Below are 14970 nucleotides of genomic sequence, written 5' to 3' on the forward strand. Positions count from 1 at the left end.
TTAGTCAATGTGTATAAAATGTTCATTTAAAAAAAGTCATGTTTCTATGAAACAGATAAGGTGTTTCCTGTGTTGTAATAGTTTTAGAAAACTAACTGTTCTAATTTGGTTTTTTGATCACTGAACCTTGAACATTCCTTTCTTTCACATCACAGGATGGTGATGGTGTGTATCAATGGGGTTTTGGTTCTTTTGACCCCAGTTCTACCCTGGGGAAATGCAAATATTTGTTCTCAATTTTCTTGGGCACATTGATTAACAAACAGGCCATTGTAACAAACTGGCAAGGCCATGGCTCATTGCATGAGCTGATAAATTTGGAATGTGACATTGTGTTGAAATATTTAAAGCTTCAAAAGGTTAGTTATAAAGTGACGTGAGTAATGAGTGAGGTGTTCATAGCACCCAGGACTATATTAATGGCAATAAGAAAGCCCAGCTCTTAAACCTCTACAAATCAAACCAGCACAGAGCATCAGACTCAGACACATGGGTTTTGACTGGATTTTTTTTTTTTGCTGCTGTCCAGTATGACACTTAAAATACATGTAAACCTGTAAATCATTAAGTTGTTTGGTTTCCCACTTTGGGGGGGGGTGGGGCACTTTTGGTAAGGAAAGGAAATAAATCAGATAGTCACTCCATTACTTAGCTGTGGATAACTGACCTGTGTCTTCCTGACAGCCTGTGAAAGTGCTGCCAGACCTTTGTATTTATCATGTATCTAATTGTTCAATATGAACTGGAAGGAAAGGAAAAGCTAACAATGGCACATTTCTATTTGAACCTATTATCAAGTGAATAAAATTCAGCTTTTTAGAAACTAAATATGCAGCCTGGCTCGTTCAGAGAACAGTTAAAATGCTAATTCATGAACTGTATACTTTTCTTATATACAAGAATTGACTCTCTGAAGTGTTACATGCCTCTTGCAAGTCCCAAGTAGCCAACAGGAGGTTGGGAGTTTTCTGAGTCTGTCCCACTTTCTAGTCTATATTTGAATAGTAAGAGTGAAAAGTATAATGTAGCAAAAACTTTATGCATGGGGATTGGCAAATAGGTTCACACAAACCAAAACAAACACGTATCATTTTGATACATCTCCACCTTAGGGGTTATGTTTTTGACCTTTTACTGGTTAACACATTTCTGAAGAAATAAGTGAAGCGCATTATTTTTTATCTGTGTATTTCAAACTAGTTCAAACCAGCGTTGCTTGGAGTCCTTGCATGAACAGCCGTTCTCAATGATGATTTCCCTTTAATGGCATATATGTAATGTTCTCTTCCCAGTGTAAAATTTCTTGAAGTTAGAAGGAATGCATAAGGAAGGCCATCCATAGAATTCTAAAAAGGAGTATCATGTTTTTAGTTATTTAATGAGTTTGACTCCAAATCTTTTGTTAATGTGTATAAAAATGCCCATTTAAAAAATAGTTCTGTTTCTATGAAATAGATGTTTCCTGTGTTGTAATAGCTTTAAAAAACCTATTGTCCTAATTTGTTTTCAGCTGGTCAGCTGAACATAAACATAACAGAATTTTTTTAAATGAAAATTTTATTAAATTGTTGTATATATGTATGAATACACATATTGTATACGTGTGGATATGCACAGACTAATTCAAAATTGTTTTCTTACAAAAACTATTTTTCATATGTGTACATATGACAGTATACCTGAGGTAGTGGTTTGGCTGCTGATCATTTAGTTTTGTGGGGTTTTTTTGCCAACAGTCAACAGTGGAAGATGTAAGTGCCTAAAGTAGATAGTGGAATGTGTTGTATGTGTTTGCTAAGTGTTTTGTCTGTGTTTGTTACATTTTGTATATATTTAGCATATAGTATAAGGGAAAAATATATAGCATGTTGCTAAAAAGCAGCTGTGAAAGTGTGGATTTTTTTTACCGTGTCTCAGTTAGATGCTGATGTGTATCTTTTCTTTGTATTTTCAGAGATGTTAGGAGACACTCAGAGCTAACATTCAGCAACACAAATTAAACACCAGTGTATTATGACTGAAGATGAAAGCTGGATTCTAAGAGACTCTGTAGAATGTATTTTGAAATTCAAGTGTTTACAGCGTTGTCAAACACTATAGATTGATGCCCACTCCCAGAACTCAGCCTGTGTTGAGTTTAGCTATTTTGTTTTTCCCAGACTCTGCAAGGTGCCTTGCAAAGTCATTTCACAGGTCATAACTCCTCTCTGAAGCAAGGAAAATCCACACTGCTGTTAGTGTAAGAGGCACTGTGGGAAATCACAAATTATTGTAGAATAGAAAAATAAAAATGATGGTGGTTTTGTCTGTGATCCCCTGGTGTATTTCCGACAGTGTTTAGCTCTTGTTACCTTGCAAATTCTTGTTTGATTAATTGCCTCCAGCTTACTGAAAGTTTCCTGTGAGTTTCAACAGACACAGTGCTTTTTCCTTCCTCCTCTGAATACTTTATGTTGCTGCTGTATGTGGTCGTGTAATACTTCAGATAAATATCTCATCGCAAATTAGAAATTGTTGGCAACATTTGTCAGTAGGAAATGGAAGCTGCCCTTGAATGAGTCTTTTCAAGCAAATTGAAAATGTACAAAATTTAAAGATAAAATCATAATGGGGCCAGACCATTGATTAATGTAAATGTGCTTACAGTTGCTGACGTAAATGGGAAAGTGCTGATTTACATCAGCTGAGAACATGGCTGGTGAAATTAAAAGAAAATAAAGGGTCTAGGGGGCTAGTGATGCTGGTCTCTTAATGTCAGCACAAACTTTGACCCAAGACCACTTTGTTGTTAATGTGTAACTCTGCAGTGCCCCGGGGGTCAGGCTATTCCAGACACTGCAACACTATGGTACCTCCTACAAACAAAATAACGAGCAGAATTATGTATTCTTTAATTAAACCCTGGACTGGGTCTTCCACTGGGATGGTTTTTTGTAACTTCATATACTTCAAAGGAACTAGATTGATTTACAGTGACTGAGCAATTGGTCTTTTATTAAGGTATGCTTCTGTATATTGAAGTTATGTGCCTTACTTTTCATAACCATAACCATAACATTGGTGAGACAGAAGTTATTCTAAACTCTATGAACAGGACAGTCAGGTTAAGTAGAGGAAATGTATGGAGATGGTGTTTTTCCCTTCCCCCCTTTTTTTTTTTTTAATCATGGTGCAGTGTGATTTTTATTAAGCATGGCTTCAGAGTGGGAAAGAGTTGCTTGTGCTGAATATTTGCATTGTTGTACCCTGAGAGCTTAATATACTATGCTGTAGCCAGAACATACATTGGGCATCTGTAAGATTTATCTCTTGTGCGTTGTGGAACACCATACTGTACCATGTTGTAGCTGCTTGCATGTCTGCGTGCTTGCCAGATTGAAAATTAAAGGTGGTGTACACACCTCATTTGCAGCACCCCAGGTGCAGGCACTTCCCTCTGTCTGTTTGGTTTTGTTGTTTTTTAATTTTCATTAAAAATATGTATTTATTTTCTCCTTTCTTCTCACTCGCAGCACCAGTATGTCCCTGTGTCCTGAATGAACATAAAGAGTTCATATCTTTCTTTTGGCCCCTGAAGCAGAGCAGGTGTAAAACATGCCATTGAGAGGCAAGCTGTCCCAAAGACATTAGGTCTCTCTCCTCTTCCAGAGAAACAGTGATAGCCTAAGCCTGTGTCTAAGAGCATGTGGACGCCGAGAAAAGTAGTATGCTTGCCCCTGCTGTTCATGTCAGGTGTGGCAAAAGAGTTTTCAGAGTTTTTGCCACCAAGGTCCAGCATCTGCTTTATTTAGTCTGGACTACTCTATTCCAAGCACCCAGAAACAGATCTTGTTAATGCACTGTGCAAAATACTTCTTAGAATCATAGAATGGCCTGGATTGAAAAGGACTGTAAAGATCTTGTAGTTCCAGCCCCCCTTTCTCTAGGCCAGGTTGCTCAAATCTCTGTCCAACCTGGTCTTGAACACTTCCAGGGATGGAGCATCTAGGCAATCTGCAACTTCTCTGGACAATCTGTTCCAGCACCTCACCACCCTCACAGTAAAGAATTTCTTCCTAATATCTGATCTAAACCTACTTTCAGTTTGAAGCCATTCCCCCTTGTCCTGTCACTACATGCTCTTGTAAAGTCTCTCTCCATCTTTCTTGTGGGCTCCCATCAGTTACTGAAAGGCCACAGTTAGGTGACCCTGAAACCTTCTCTTCTCCAGGCTGAACAATCCCAAATGGTCATAGTCATCTTAGTGTTTCAATACATTGATTTTAGCGGTGTTACTTTAACAAATCTAATATTACACTAACATATTCTTTTCATGATTGATTTAAACAGGCTTAGAGAAACAATGCAAGTTTATATTTTGTTCTGGTTTAGGCCATGTTTGGGTAGAAAAGACAAATAGTCTCTGCCCAAGCTGGTCCCATCTTAACAATACCCTGCAGCTTGCTTGTTTAAGAACAGACCTTACTTTAAGAAATATTATTGACTCAGAGAGAGCAACCCAAAATATAAACTTGCAATCTGATGCCACAATATCTATTATTGGCAGAAATACAATTCTTTGAATAATGAATGAGCTTGTAACATCTGTCAGGTTGTTTGTTTTCTCAGGGGCCTGGTGATGGGGTTACGTGCAATAATATGATGGCCTTCTGAGGAGCCTAGCTAAAATGGTTTCATCAGCTTGCAGGAAGAGCTAAGTAGTTGGGCACACCTGGGACTATCCTAAAGGGCTCCTTTGTGGTTAGCAAATGCTTTCTAGCTAGTTCCAGTAAAGTGTAGAGCATTGAAACCTGAGTATTGTAGACTGCATCAGGGAACTTAGTTTGATAGACTTTTTGTAGAGACTGTGGGAGAGTTTGAGCATAGGTATCACCAGTATAAGTTAGCATCAGGAATGGATGGGGAATCAACTTTTAGAAAAAGAGATATAAATCTTTATTATTTATATATTGAATACTTTATAGAGGATTACCTTGGCAACCTGCCAGCTACACAGGAAGGTGTAAAGGTATCCAAAATTAACTCCCCTTTTGGATGCAACCTGCATTTGGAGCCTAAATATTAGGATGTGATGCTATGGTAGTAAACCAATATTGCCTCAACCTTCAGTAGCATACTCTTTAGAAAGTTATCTTTATTTTTTTCTGTATTCTGAAGTTCTCTATTAGATGCTTACATTGAGAAAATAACCCTTAATGGCTTACAGCAGCAATAGAAATGTTTTCAGATGATACAGGTTAAGCTCTATTTTCCTTTTCCTCAATAAATTTTCATTTCAAATTTTGGTGACATAAATGACCAGTTACATTTTGAAGAATGTGCTTCAAATATTTCTGCTCTGGCTGAGCTCATAAATTATTTGGCAGTCTCAAAAAATGTCTTTGCCTTCCCCAAAGAGCTGTAGTATAATAACAACCTCTTACTCTCTTTCCAAGCCAGTAGTATTCTAGAGTGAATCTTCCACCCGATTCAGAGCACACTGGAATTAACAGCAAGACTGTGAGTTGCAATTATGTTAGGCATTAATGCATAGCTTATGTACATTCCAGTACAAAATTTCTTTGTACCAAGACAAAATACAAAATACATCTTAAAGAATAAATACACTGCCTAGTAAATTGCTTGCATGAAGGGAAGGTTGCCAGCCATTCTTACAGTCTTCTTCGTAGTCTGGTCTACAAGCACTGCTGGCACAATGCAGCAATAACATCTTTCTTGCTGTCTCTCCTCTTGTAGAAATCTCTGGCCAAAATATCCCTTTGCATTGAGTTTCAAATCATCATGCCACCCTGCTGCTGATTGCTTCTGTTTAGTCACTTTGCTGTGCAAAGGCTAATTCTGCCTTCCTCCATCATGACCAGTGTAGGCTTTCATGTCACAGAATCACAGAGTATGCTGAATTGGAATGGACCCACCCACAGGGATCATCAAGTCCAACCCTTAGCCCTGCCTAGGACCATCTCCAAGAGTCACACCATGCACCCAAGAGTATCACCCAAATGCTTCTTGAGCTCTGTCAGGCATGGTGCTGTGACCACTTCCCTGGGGAGCCTGTTCCAGTGCCCAACCACCCTCTGGGTGAAGAACCTCTTTCTAATATCCAACCCAAACCTCTCCTGACACAATTTCAGGGCATTCCCTCAGGTCCTGTCACTGATCACCATAGGGAAGAGATCAGTGTCTGCCCCTCCTCTTCCCCTCATGAGGAAGTTGTAGACTGCAATGAGGTCTTCCCTCAGACTCCTCTTCTTCAGACTGAACAGACCAAGTGACCTCAGCCACTCCTCATACGGCTTCCCCTCAAGGCCCTTCACCATTTTCTTGCCCTCCTTTGGACACTCTCTAATAGCTTCATGTCTTTCTTATATTGTGGTGACCAAACATCCTCTGAGTCAAACAGAAGTTTAAGAGGGCTACATGGCTTACAAGGGCCTTTGAGAAAGGTAAGAAGCTGAAGAGAGTTGAATTCAGAATGAACATGCTTCTTAGCAGACACTGAGAACAGATTTTTTTCAACAGATTTACCTGTTGCTGTGTTTTACTTGAAGCGATTATACACCAAGGAATGCCAGTATTGTTTTTGTTTTGTTGTTCTCCTAAGAGAGCTATTCTAGCTCCAGAATTTATGTGCTTGGTGCAGAATTTGTTGTGTGAGGTTCTTTGGGTTATGTGTATACATTTTCCAGTGTATACAAGAGAAAGATCTGGAAAGCAATACTGTCAGTACTAAATGAATTTGTGTGACTTAAAGCGCTGGAGTTAGACCATTTCCCATAAATTAAATGAGAAGTATTGGTTAATTTAGCACAGAGTGTGATAAAACTGCAACATATCATGTCATTAGACTGCTTTACACAGTGACTGGAACATTGCCAGTTTAAATAAACTTTGTGCGTCTATTTGAAAGCATGCCTCTGTGCCTGCTGGCTATTTAGTCTTTTAAGCTTTTATGGTATTTTTTTTAGAAATGTAGCCAACTTGTTAACGCATATACTACAACTTCTGAATGTTTGTTTGAGTTTAACACCTTATTTTGATTTGATAATGATAAAGAATTAAAAAATCTTCCTAATGATTTGGTTATTCTTTTTTTTTTTTTAAACTTTCTGTTCTGACATTAATGTTGATCTCAATGCAGTGTCTCTTCAAAAGAGTACAGGGAACAATGCTTGGGAATTAAGTAGCCTATGTCTTGTTCTGAGGGCTAAAATTCTGCAGTTCACCTCACTTTTGAGTCATTGCCGTAAAATGAGCGGAGTGTTCAGCAACCTTTATAAATTACCGATAGATTTGGATGTAAAGACTTGTACCAGAGCAAAAGTACTTATTATAATAGCAGAGAGATCTAGAGGTGGCATTTACTATTAAAAAGAGAAGATAGTTTAATGGCCTGCACCATGGTTATAAGCAGTAAGGACTAAGAGAGCAAGAACAGTGTTTGGGAGTATTTCTTTGGATCTCTAGGACAACAGCTGAGAAGTCACCAAAGATGTCCATACAATTCTGACCTCTCAGTGGAAAATATATGTTATGCCATGGTGCACTGTGGTGTGCTGTGCTGTGTTTGTTATTCATCATGTACATAAACCTGCAGCAGTAATTATGTATGCTCTGTAGAAGGTGAAGCTGCACTAGAATAAAATGCATGTTTTAAAGACAGGAACTTTTTTCCGCAGACATGCTGTCCCACTTGGTGATGGTGGTCAGGGCAAACTTTTTATGACTGAGTAATTTCTAATTCTCTTTTGTTCTTGCAGGTCAAGCCAGTTACTCACAGTAGAATCACTGTGTCAGCACGGTTTCGAAAGCCACTCCAGGAGCCCTACACTATTTTGTAAGTAGCATTTTCAGTTAGTGAACTGCCATTTCAGAGGTGGTGGTGGTGTGTTCATTTCAGGTGAGTTTTGTTTAAAATGCTCCTCCAAATTATTTTACTTTGCTTTATTTCAGCCTGATTGCTAACGGAGACCTTATTAGCCCTGCAGTGCGCCTCCTCATTCCCAGGAAAACACTGAATCACTGGGATCATATCCTTGAAATGGTTACAGGAAAAGTTACCCTCAGAAGTGGAGCTGTTCACAGGTATCAGGAAGCTGAATATTTGCAAAATACATTTAATATGCCTAGATATGCTTTTAAGACTCCATGGGTAGATATAATGGATTATTCCTACTTCATGGGAAATTCCACTATAAGAAAATTAAAATGCATCAAAAAGCCGCAGAGTGGAAATAGATTAACTCCAAGCAACCTTCAGGTTTCATTTCAACTGCTATTTAAAAAAAGAATAACCTGAATTTGTTTCAACTGTTATTTCTTATTAATATTTATTAATTAAATATTTAGTTAGCAGGCCTGTAATAATACAGTAATAATACAATATATTTAGTACTAATAATTAAGCTACATATTATAATAAAATAAATGAGCATGGTAAAGTTGGTGAAGACGTTTGGAATGTGAGATACATGCGATCTGTGTTACCTTTTAATTTTGATAGTTCTTTAAATTAATTGGATTAAACAATTTCAAAAAAAATATTATGGATTCTTTGGGTTTTGAATACCTGGGCTAAGACTAGGATGTGCTTTATACTCAGTCTGCTCAGCCTCCTAATAAAAGCCAAGGCTAAAGTTGTAGTTGGGAGTTTGCCAGTTCCAGTATCTCATCTGTTCTGAGTTGTTGTGGTACCTCAGGAATAGGAGGTGACTTGTTGGATAAGTAAGTCCCTTAAGGCTTTTACAATGTAAAATAAGTTATCTAAAATGGTATTAGGTGGTTGTTACAAGTTTTAGAGCAAAATGATATATGTGATATCCATGAGAAATATTGCAGTGTAAGTGGGTTGCCAAAGTGTATACAAGCAAATTGCTGACATTCCAATACTGCCCCATGCAGAGCACATTACAGAAATCTGTTCCTCAGGTGGGAAAGGGTCTTTTGTGGAAAATCATTCTTCAAAGCTTATGCAATGTCTGAGGCTAAGTTTGCAAAAGCTTTCTCAAATCAGTGAAGATAAGGTAGTCTTTCAGTTCTTCTGATTGCTTTCCCAGAGCTGATACAGGTGAGAAAAGATAAAGGCAATGCTGTCAGCCGACTATTAGCTCTTATCTAGTTCTTTCTCTTAGCCCTGCATTTCTTTGCTCCAATTAGCACCTTTACTTGCCGTAAAGTAAACCTACACCTGTTGCAGCTTTCTGGGTCTGATTCTCAGCTGGTGTAACTCAGAAGTGAACAAAGCAACAACAAAGCCCTTTACATGATACCAATTCTTTCTGTGCTCAGGTTGTTTACAATTTAAAAATCTTTCATTTTATTATCGTTCGTTGGTGTCACTCTTTGGTGAAACTCATGTACATGAAAGCATTCAATATATAACATATATATATATATATGTATATATATATATATATAACATATATAACATATATATAATTTCTTTTGAGAAGTTCCCTTCAGTGCTCAGTTTTAATCCTTTAAAAATAAGATAATCTACATGACATTTTGAATTATTTAATGGTTTCCCTTTGCTGGTTTTCTATTAACTCAGTTTTCATTTTCTTTTCCTTAAAATACTAGAAATACATATTAAATACGTTAGTTAAGTGATCATTGTTCTCTAATACGTTACACATTAGTTGTTGAGGCTTACTGAAACTATGTTAGCATTAGGGGAGGTCTGGTAAGACCACTGATGCTGGGAAGATATGATTTCTCTTTAAAGAAGGGTAAGTGGACTTATGAGAACCTGCATGATGTATATGGAAGTTTTTCTTTTCCATGTTATTAAAAGACTTGCAAAGCTGCCAAGTCTTAGGCAGTTTCACATGTGGCTTTTTAAAAAAGAAATTATTGATCACCCCCATCAAAATAGGGATATAAGGAAGAACTATGAGAGAGGAGACAATGAGAAAGCAGCTTTTCTGCTTGCCAGATCGTGCATGGGGATGAGGTACAGCAACCTGATGGGCAGGCCTAAGATGGTGTTTTGAGCAGTGGCCTGGTTTACACAATATGTTTCCAGCCAGCCAGTTGTTGCCTCCACCATGGTATGTAGCTCTTGCCTTGGCATGTTTGTGGCACTGGTCCAATATAGTCAGTTTGCCAGGCCTCACCATATTGGAAACCCAGCCACCACCCTCTGTTCCAGGGAGATTCTACTTGCATGGCTCACTTAATTGCCGCACATGTTTCACATTCATGAATAACCTGTGTGATGGCCTCCATGGTCAGGTCCACCCCGTGATCATGAGCCCATCTGTATGTTGCATCTCTTCCTAGATGTCCTGATGTTTCATGGGCCCATCGGGCTGTAAATAGCTTGCCCTTCTGCTCCCAGTCCAAGTCTACCTGGGCTATTCCAATCTTGGCAGCCTTATCCACCTGCTTATTGTTCTGGTGTTCTTCAGTGGCACAACTTTTGGGCATGTGAACATCGACATGACGCACCTTCAGAGTCATGTGTTCCACTCATGCAGCGATGTCCTGCCACAATGCAGCAGTCCAGATGGGTTTACCCCTGCTCTAGCCACCCCCCTAGGGCGTTAGCCACCATCCAGGAGTCAGTATGGAGGTATAGTACAGGCCACTTATTCAGCTATCTCTAGGGCTAGTTGGATGGCTTTCACTTCTGCAAACTGGCTTTACTCACCCTCTCCTTGAGCAGCTTCGACGACCCACCGTGTGGGACTCCACACAGCAGCTTTCCACCTCTGACGGTTTCCTACCACATGGCAAGATCCATCAGTAAGTAGGGCATTGCCTCTTTTGTTTTCTGGTAACTCATTATATGGTGGTGCTTCTTGGGCACGAGTCACCTCTTCAGGCAATGCTCCAAAATCTCTGCCTTCTAGCCAGTACATAATCTCCTCCAGGATTCCCAGGAAATTGGGTTTTCCCATTCAGGCTCACTGTGTGATCAAAGCTACCCACTTACTCCATGTAGCACTGATTACATGATGTGTTGAGGGGATGTTCCCTTTGAACATCTAGTGCAGCACGGGCAAATGTGGTACCAACAGAAGACACGCTTCTGTCACAACAACTTCTGAGACAACTCGAACCCCCTCATAGGCTGCTAATATCTCCTTTTCAGTTGGTGTGTAGTGGGCTTCTGATCCTTGATAACCCCAGCTCCAAAACCCTAATGGTCGACCTCAGGTTTCTCCTGGTGTTCTCTGCCAGCGGCTCCAGGTGAGACCATGCTCCCCAGCTGCCGTGTAGAGGATATTTCACACAGCTGGTCCTGTTCGAACAGACCCCAGAGCTACTGCACGGGCTATCTCCTGTTTGATCTGCTCAAAGGCCTGTTGTTGCTCAAGGCCCCGCTCAAAATGGTTCTTTTTCCAGGTTACTCGATAGAGGGGGCTCACAAGCTGACTATAACCTGGAATGTGCATTTGCCAGAAACCCACAAGGCCTAGGAAAGCTTGTGTTTTCTTCTTGTTAATCAGTGGAGACATAGATGCCATTTTGTTCACTACATCTGTGCACATGACGGCATCCATCCTGCCATTTTATTCCCAAGAACTGGATCTCCCATGCAGGTTCCTTTACCTTACTTTGTTTTATGGCAAGACCAGCTTTGAGAAAAATTTAGATTATTTTCCTCCCTTTCTCAAAAACTTCTGCTGCTGTCTTGCCCACCCCACACAATGATATCATCAATATCAGGTGCTCTGGAGCTCCCCCCTGTTCCAGTGCAGTCTGGATCAGTCCATGGCAGATGGTTGGGCTGTGTTTCCACCCCTGGGGCAGTCGATTTCAGGTATACTGGACACCCCTCCAGATAAAGGCAAACTGTGGCCTGCACTCTGTTGCCAGAGGAATCGAGAAAAATGCATTGGCGATATCAATAGTGGCATACCACTCGGCTGCCTTTGACTCCAGCTCATACTGAAGTTCCAACATGTCTGGCACAGCAGCTCTCAGAGATGGCGTGACTTCATTCAGGCCATGATAGTCCACTGTCAACCTTCACTCCCCATTAGACTTCTGCACTGGCCATATGGGGCTGTTAAAGTGTGAGCAGGTCCTGCTGATCATTCCTTGTTTCTCCAGTCGAGGAATGAGCTCATGGATGGGAATTATGGAGTCTTGGTGCAATATTGCTGTCGGTGCACTGTTCTGGTGGAAATTGGCACTTGTTGGTCTACAGCTTGCAGCAATCCCATGATGAAAGGATCTTCTGAGAGGCCAGGCAGGGTAGATAATTATTTGATCTTCTCTGTAGTCACGGTAGCTGCACTAAAAGCCCATTGATACCCCTTTGGATCTTTGAAGTATCCCCTCCTGAGGTAATTGATGCCAAGGATACAAGGGGCCTCTGGGCCAGTCAGAATGGGGTGTTTTTCCCACTTGTCCCCTGTTAAACTCACTTCAGCCTCCAATCGAAAAGTCCTGTCATCCACCTGTCACTTCAGAGATCCAGATGGTTCTGCACTTCTGTGCCTCAATGACATCAGTGTGCACTGTGTACCAGTATCCACCAAAGCTATTACCTCTGTGGATCCAGTGTGCCAGGCCATCGAATCCACACAGTCCACTAGGCCCAATCATCCCTTTCCTTCTCCTGGCCAAAGGCAGGGACCCCTATTTCTGTTCCTGGTCTGAGTATTCACTGTCTGACCTTTGCGATGCCAGATGAGAGGTCCCCTCACCAGGATCAAAGGAGTTGATCTCAGTCCTTTGATGTCTGAGAGGTTACTGCTTTCTTTCTTGGGTCTCTGCAGCAACTACATGGACAGCTTCTTAACAGTTCTCTTTCCTCTTAATTCATGTACTCAGGCTTCTAGCTTAGTGATGGGTTCACCATCCCACTTCTTCACGTCTTCCCCCGGTCGTGCCGAAAGAACCAGAGTTCACCACATGGCCTGCACTTGAGGCTTCCTTTCCCTCTGACTGGGGCAGGAGGGGACTGATCTCTTGGTCTGCCCCTGAGAGAGGAGGTGCTGGCCTGTGGGAATGAGGAAGTTCCCAGAGTTTCTTCTACATTTCAGAGCTAGGAGGACATCACCTCTGTAGGTGGATCCATCTTTGAGTAATATATTGTTACTAGGCTGTTGGAATATGATGCAGGGGTGCTTTGAACCACCTTCCTCCACGTGGCCATTGTGCAAGGAATATTCTCTGGATCTTTGGGGTAGTCATCCCTTCTTAGGTTACTGTAGATGATTTCCAGCACTGCTAATTCTCTCAAGTACTGGATACCTTCATCTGCAGTGGCCCACTTTCTTGGAGAGCTCATTAGATCTTCCTTGAATGGATACCTTTCCCTCATGCTTGAGAGGAGCCATCTCCAAAGAGTGCAAATTGTTCTCTCCTTTCCAATTCCTCTTTCAATTTTGTGATCTCTAGCAAGGGATCCCAGCTGTTGGACTTCATGACCTTCCAGTTGCTGACTATCAAAAACCCACAGTCGTGTTTGTATATACCCCTATATACCTGCAGATGTATAAGCAATTCTTAAACTGTGGTACACTGATTTGCTGTTTTTTCCCCTGAGTTCTCTAAAGCAAAATGCAATCTAGCAGAACTAATTCAGAAGTAGGCTTCTTGCTGGTTTTCAGATTGCTAATTCTATTTTCATTGTTTCTGTGTAACTGATGCTGACTGTGTGGTAGTGAAACATAAATTGCTCTTTGAATTGCTGGCATGCCTGTGAAATGTTTACACTATGAAGTAAATTTGAGTGATACAAATGGGATGCTTCAGAGTTAGCATACCTCTTCAGAAGGAAGAAGCAATGTGATCAAGATTTTTAGAAGCTGCAGTTTCACCATCCAGAACTTCCAGTCTTTGCGTTTAGAAACCCTAGATGCTTCCATACCTCCCTGTGGCAGGAGACACATATCATTGGGATACTTTCATGAGGTTAATATAAGAAAGACATGGACACACTGGAGCAAGTGCAGCAAAGGGCCATGAAGATGAAGGGGTTGAAGATACTTGTCACGTGAGGAGAGCTGGCACTCTGCATCCTGAGGTAAAGTTTCAGGGAAATCTTTTAAATATGTATAAATGCCTGGTGGGAATTAGTGAAGAAGTTGGAGCCAGGCTCTTCTCAGTGGTGCTCAGTGACAGGACAAGAGGCAATAGGCACAAACTCAAGTACAGGAAATTCCTGCACAGAAAAAAAAAATATATTTGCTGTAAGGGTCATCAAATACTGGAAAATGTTGCCCAGAGAGGCTGTAGAGTCTTTCCTTGCAGATATTCAAAAAACATCTGGACATAGTCCAGAGCAACCTACTTTAGTTGCTCTTGCTCTGCATGGAGTGGGCAGACTTGGTGGTATCCAGAGCTCTTGTTCAACCTCAGATATTGTGATTCCCAGTTCTATAAATTGCATGGGTTTTTTCTGTGTTTATTTAAGGTTATGCCACCATATGTATCAACTTAAACAGCTTTTTCTCTATTAAATATAAATGTTTTGCACGTTATAGGTCAGGAGTGTACTCAAGGTAGGCTCTTGCTATTCTTCCCAAAATGTTTATTGTATAGGCGTATATATCATTTTACGTGTCCTTGCACTGTGTTGAAATTTATGACTAACACATACAGTAGCTCTTGTAGAAGGCTTCTAGGAAGGCATCTAAGACAGCCATTCAATATTCCTGCATGTAAGACTTAAATGAAAGCTGTTATTGTTGACTTTTAAATTAAATATAAATATTGTTGAGTTTAGGAATATGCTTCATAGGAAAGAGCTAATTTATTATTGAACGTTCCCTCTTTACTTATTGTTTTGACCATCCTTAAATCAAATCACAGACTCCACAATGAAGTAAATAATGTGTTGCCACCCAGCCCCACCCATCTCTCCCTGCCAATCCCTGATACTTTTTTTCTTCTCAAACAGAAATTGTTGTGGTAAAAATCTACCTGGCATAATCATGGCTAGGCTTCGCGAACGAAGATTTGGGAAGGGCTCTACCCACTTTTCTTGCAAGCGCGTTGGTGGCTAAAAAG

At 40.5% G+C, this 14970-nt stretch overlaps 1 protein-coding gene across 1 annotated transcript in view; it reads left to right on the top strand.

Moving 5' to 3' along the window:
* DCDC2 (doublecortin domain containing 2) overlaps positions 1-14970 on the top strand; it is a 65340-nt gene that overhangs the window by 13083 nt on the left and 37287 nt on the right. The window contains exons 3-4 of the mRNA XM_027676032.1: positions 7758-7834; positions 7951-8082. Of these exons, the coding sequence (XP_027531833.1) occupies positions 7758-7834; positions 7951-8082 (209 nt within the window). The remainder of the gene's footprint in view (positions 1-7757; positions 7835-7950; positions 8083-14970) is intronic.

Source organism: Neopelma chrysocephalum, unplaced genomic scaffold (assembly GCF_003984885.1).
Source record: "Neopelma chrysocephalum unplaced genomic scaffold, ASM398488v2 Primary Assembly neopelma1_26, whole genome shotgun sequence".
NCBI classification, from domain to species: domain Eukaryota; kingdom Metazoa; phylum Chordata; class Aves; order Passeriformes; family Pipridae; genus Neopelma; species Neopelma chrysocephalum.